Source organism: Chanos chanos, chromosome 13 (assembly GCF_902362185.1).
Source record: "Chanos chanos chromosome 13, fChaCha1.1, whole genome shotgun sequence".
NCBI lineage: Eukaryota > Metazoa > Chordata > Actinopteri > Gonorynchiformes > Chanidae > Chanos > Chanos chanos.
In genome coordinates this window covers 12737705-12743668 of record NC_044507.1, presented here as the reverse complement: position 1 = coordinate 12743668, position 5964 = coordinate 12737705, and the positions used below count along the sequence as shown (strand labels likewise).

Sequence of the window (5964 nt, the reverse complement as noted above, 5' to 3'; positions counted from 1 at the left end):
CTCATCATAAATGAAATGAGTTGTGGGTTTGGTGTGCTTATGTGAATTAGCTCATTCAAAACAGAAACAGAGATGCATTTATCTCAGTGGCTGTTTTATGGCTGATGGAGCTGCTTGTAAGTTCTTCCATTAAATTATTTTCAGAAAGGGACTCCCCCTTAGCTCCTTGACACCAGGCAGGTTCTCACTCCTTGATGGGTCCTAATGAAGATGTTTATTTATAGAGTGGCTCACAGTAGCCCAAGTTCTGATGACGGAGGTTATCAGTTGGTTTTGCATGTGAGAATAAAAAAATGGATCGCAGTAAGTTGAGAGACGTTGAGATAGACCTCTCGGACCATACAGTGGCGGGCAAAGATGTAATCGAGCAATGGGCAGTCAGTAGGGGGGCATGTAGAGGGGGGAGACCAACAGAGGGCGAAATCATTTCCAAATCGTCTCGGGCCACTCCTTTTTCCAACCCAACCCCGCCTCCTTGACAGAAGGAGGTGTCGGGGATCTCCTACAACAAACCCACATTGAGAATGGGTTTATGGATTACATCACAACCTGCGAGCAGCATATATCAGACGCATTCGAGTCACCCTCAGATTGATGTTCGGCAAAAGCAAAAAGAAGGAAAAACATGCCCGATGCTGTGCGCGCGGGACTTAATTTTGTGCAGAGACCACCTGAGGCTGGAAACATTAGGCGCGAGCGCACGAGAGAGACAGGTTCAGAAAAGTTCGTGATGCTATCACAACCGTGAATTAAAGTGAGAACTGAAGTCATCGTGTGCACATGAGATTTTTTTCCTCCACTACAAGGGAACAACAGGGCTTGCTTTTCTAGAATTCTAAAATCTACCAGCTGTCAAACGGTGTGCCCCGTCTCAGCTTCGCTCAATACGGCCAGTCAGTTGTTGCTATGGAGAAAGTCGCCGTCTGAATGTTAAGGACTAGAAAGAAGTGGATGTGCGTCGGATGAAACTTGCAGAGCTCGTGCGTCTACCGCGATTACTACGGATACCAAGGAAAACTTGACTGTGAGCAGAAACTATTGCGTTGTTCACTGAACCGCCTTTTCACATAAGGGACATGGATCAGCCACACTCAGTAGTGATGTATTTTCTGATCTTGTCTGTCGGTATGAGGATTGAAGAGGGAATATGCCAGCACTACTACCTTCTCCGGCCAATTCCCAGTGACAGTTTGCCACTCGTGGAATTAAAAGAGGATCCAGATCCTATCTTCGATCCCCGAGAGAAGGATCTTAATGAGACCGAGCTAAAAAGCGTTCTCGGTGACTTTGACAATCGTTTCATGTCCATCACTCCCCCGCAGGATAGATACATGGGGAACGATGAGCTGGATGAATTGGACGCTCAGCAGAGTCCCACGGGAGTGATGCCCAGAGAAATCAAAGTCATGGATTTCGATGTGCAATTTGGCAAGAAACGCAAACCGAGTAAAAAACTCAAAAGACGGTTGCAGTTGTGGCTGTGGTCCTATTCGTTCTGTCCAGTCGTGTACACATGGAACGACCTTGGGAACAGATTCTGGCCTCGCTTTGTGAGAGTCGGGAGCTGCTACAGCAAAAGGTCTTGTTCTGTCCCTGAGGGAATGGTCTGTAAACCAGCCAAATCTACTCATATCACGATACTGAGGTGGCGATGCCTGCAGAGAAAAGGTGGACTCAAATGTGCTTGGATATCAGTGCAGTACCCCATCATAACTGAATGCAAATGTTCTTGCTCGAACTGAAACTCTTGTTCAAAGTTACTATATAAGTTATAATTACATTGTAATTTTGTTTTGTATGCACTACGAAGTGTAGGAATGTATTTTATGTATATGTGGTGCCATGTAATTATATAGCTACGTGTAAAAAGTCAGTATTATGTGTAACCAGAGTCTGCTGTATTTGTGGAAAATATTTGGTTGTAACTTTTATATTTATATTGAAGAAAATGGCGCATAGTGCTGTCTGAGACTTTTTTTTTTAATTTTCTTTTTCTTTCTTTTTTTTTTTTTTACCGTTTTCCACTCACTGGAAAACGCTGATCTGTCGACCTCAAAATTTATTGTGGATTATAATGTCTTCCAGCTGGGACAGCTGTCTTCTATCGATACATGTCAACAATTTGTCATGTAAATTAAGAGTAACTGCTATTTATTCTTTATATTCCTATAATAAATATCTGTTCAAAAATAAACCACTGAGGTGACTCGTTTTTCTTCTTCATCCAACAGATTTTCTGATTGTTCGGGACCCACTGTCATCTGAGTTAAACTTAAACTATATGACATAGACTAATGTAATATTGCGTGCCTTAAGGTGCGTTAAAAGTTCACTGCATAACTTCGTGACGTCAAAGTAATGTAAGTGCAGCATACCTTCGCGCCGAAGTCTTGATTTGTTATAGTCTGTGAGAATGACCAATGGCCCGAGGTAGATTAACAATATTTTACGCATCAATTAATTCAAACAATTCCTGACATTCATAGCTTTAGTGATTGCTTTTTGGTGATTGCCTATCTTCCGTTAAACCCTGGTGTAGCCTGGAACGAGACCGATTAAGGGGGTTACGAATGGGCTTACTGTTCGCACTTAAAGTGTGAACGAACTAGTTCCCTGGCTTGCTCAAGCAGGTGCACATCTAGCCCTCTTGCCATTTATGATAACATCAATCATAGTTTTAATTCAACAAAGTAATTATAAAATGATCGTTTTTGAGTCAGAGTTTAATTGTAACCTGCTAAATCACTGATGAATTTAGAGAGACGTTTTTAAAGTATGTCTCTCACATTGCTTCAGTGCTTTAAGGACATGTGGAGCTGTATAATTTTGAAGCAACCCGCGATCCCATATCTAAAACAGTTAACGTCTACAGCAACCTTTTACAAATTGTGTGTGCAGATAGAGTACCACTCATTGATCCAGAGCTTCAGCAGCTGTTGACAGATCCCAGAGTGCGTCTTTCATCTCTAAACACCACCTCTTACACTCCTTTACCACCCCCCCCCTCAACACACACATCCCTCAACAACCCTCTTCCCATTTGCAGCTCAGCAGGAGTGTGTGTTTGTGTGTGGACCCAAAACCAGTGAGACACTGGAATAAACAGAGGCCAATAGGCCTCATGAAGCTCATCAAATAGTGGGCTGTTTGCCACATCACACTAGAGTTTTATCTAAACAGCTAAGGCTAATGACTAATGAGCAGTGGCTGTGTAAAACACGCACCATTTCAAAAAAGCCTGGAATCCAACAAAGGCATTTCCAAGCTATTAATTTCAGCAGCTTGAGTGAACTCAGACGTTGAGTTTTCATGTAAGTCATTTTTTTTTTTCTTTATCAGGTATTTAAAATACTTCCGGAAAATCAAGCTCGGTTGAATGGTTGAATTGGAGACTTTAATGTTCTTTCTTGGGTGTGTACATTTAGTCGGTAATTAACCACAGGTCAGATGTTGTACATCTCACCCAAAGAACGATTAGTCAGATTAAGGGATATGGTTCCAGAGTAGGCATTCCTCTTATATTCTCAACTGTGCTTTGTAAGAGGGACAGATACCAACGGTATGAATGGACAGAGATCTCTTTAAATTTGTCAATGTTAAATCCCTTCTCTCATCCAAGCAGTAATGTGAGCAATGGAGTCAGACACAGTTAGTACAGAGCTGACATGTAAAATCTATGGTGCTGCTGCTTTGTGTGTAATGACATTGTGCATGTGTAGCTGTAAACCTCTGAAGAGGTCGTGCTGTGCAAAGCCCTGTGACGACCCCACTGCTGTGTGTCTGTGTGTGTGTGTGTGTGTGTGTGTGTGTGTGTGTGTGTGTGTGTGGTGGTGGGGGGGGGGGGGGGGGGTCAGTTCCTCTAACGCGGCTTCTCATCAAGGCAAGGTTGGCCGGGCACCAACAGCCCCTACTGTTTCTTTTAGGGGTGGGCATTCGTAAACTCCTCTGGAGATGAGGTGTAACTCACACATTCCTGCCCCCCCCAAGACATACACACATATACCTCGTCTCCTTTTAGCTCCCCAGCTCCCCATCTCTTAAATGACTGTTCTACATACCACCAAGTGAAGCCACTTATAGGCTAGACAATGATAACTATAGTTGGTCTTCAACAGTCATGGTCATGATTTCTTAAAATGAACACAGACAGGTATACTAGACAGATATATGCTGTTTAATCTCTTAACTCTAGAGTGTTTCTTAACCAGAGTCAAGAGTTTATGGAGGACCTTAGATATAACATATGACAGCCCTGGTTCAAAGTAGATGTATTCCTCACTATGAACTGTGACTAAATGAGATCAGAGAATTCTGCATATCTAAAAACCTCATAGGGTGAAATGTTTATTCCGTTGTGTGTTAAGCTTCTATGCATTTTAGCATTAGTGTATTGCGTTCAGTCAGAGTTATTAACAGAAGAATCTAACATTTCTGGGATTCATTTCAGGCTCACTGCAAAGTTTGCTGGTATTTCAGTTTGGAAAGTGAATGACTTGATTCTTTGGTCCTTCATGACCTGGCACTTTTCCACTTTTTTACTCAGGGCATTAGAGATGTGTGTTGTTCATTTAAAATGTTGACAGGTAAAATGAGGTGGTCTACTCTCAATGATTTTTGGTCATTTCTTGGAAGTAATTCCCTAAATAGCTATGTGGTTTATTTAAAAAATATCAAATTAAGTGATAAAAATCTGCCAAGATGAAATGTCATTGCATTAACTGATATCCCTTGAATCATCTTCCTCCATTTCAAAGTACTTTCCCGCATGAACTTTAAACCACAGCATTGTTTGATCTGCTGTGTCGTATCTGTTTGATCGAGTGTATTACTTTGAAGTGAAAAAAGTTTAGGCATTTTCAATAAAAACTGCATAAATGTGAACAAGGTTAAAATAACATTTTTCTTTTTTTTTTTTTTCAGTTGTATTTTCCCTCACTTTGAAAAGCAATTTTCCCCTTAAATATATTACTTTCTCTGATTTGCTTTTTAGCCCACATGTCAGCACGATTTAGTTTGATTTTATGTTCTGCTCTTTGTCTTTTTTTTCTTTTCTTTCTCTGAGGATGTGTCAGTACTGTAGGAAAGTGCTGATGTTTGCATGTCTCTTAATTTGTGTGTTGAGTAATTGACATTGATGGAGTGCCTGGTAGCTGCTAATACCAGCTGTAGACTTGGTGGAGCAGGGCATCCAATGCCTCTTTCTTCCTTAGCGTAAGGTTCTGACAATTTACATTCTTCTATTCATTCATGTGGCTCTCTGCAACAAATAAATAAATAAATAAATAGCTTTAAACTGGCCTTTAATTTATTTCACTGTAAAGCTTTTTGACTTTTTTTTTTCTTTAGCTAGGCCTGGAATTCATAATTAATGATCGTTCAAATTTGGTGTTTCTGTCTTAACATAATCAACTGCTTTTTTTCCTGCACTGATCTTTGTGGCAGACCAAAACAAAACTCAGGCTGATTAAATAGCCCTTAAGGCAGCAGATACCTCCATGATCAAAGCCAAGTGTTTCACATTATAATGCCAACCACAATAAAATGAGCTATATCAATAAAGCTTATGAGCCAATTAGACTGTAGGGAAGAGAAATGTAAACAATCAAAAAGGATGTTAAATGGTCCATCAATTAAGAGAACATTATTATAATAGTTGCTATTCATAAAAATGTAGTCTGAATTTTGAACACTACATTTTATGTTAGCTTGTTAGTACTACTCTGAAGAAATTTGTCTTCTGATACAAATGGTATGCAATCTTCTTGTCAAAAATCTTACCTGCTTTAAAATGAATTTGCTTCTCCATTTCATAACCCGTGGGCGCCAAACATCCTGTACCAGAACTGTATTGTCACTGAGCTTTCGTTAGTCAACATGGCATATACATATGAGTATATATATATATATATATATATACACACAAACACACACACACACACACATATATATATACATATACACACA

The 5964-nt window shown here is 40.2% G+C and overlaps 1 protein-coding gene across 1 annotated transcript; it reads left to right on the top strand.

Moving 5' to 3' along the window:
• The first annotated feature begins 1076 nt into the window (after positions 1-1076).
• nog1 (noggin 1) lies at positions 1077-1742 on the top strand. Its single transcript, XM_030790883.1, has one exon. It carries the CDS (start codon positions 1077-1079, stop codon positions 1740-1742), a length of 666 nt encoding a protein of 221 aa, XP_030646743.1.
• Positions 1743-5964: the final 4222 nt, after the last annotated feature.

Excerpts from the sequence above, each read along its gene's own strand:
- nog1 (XM_030790883.1), top strand. The coding sequence starts at position 1,077 with ATGGATCAGCCACACTCAGTAGTGATGTATTTTCTGATCTTGTCTGTC.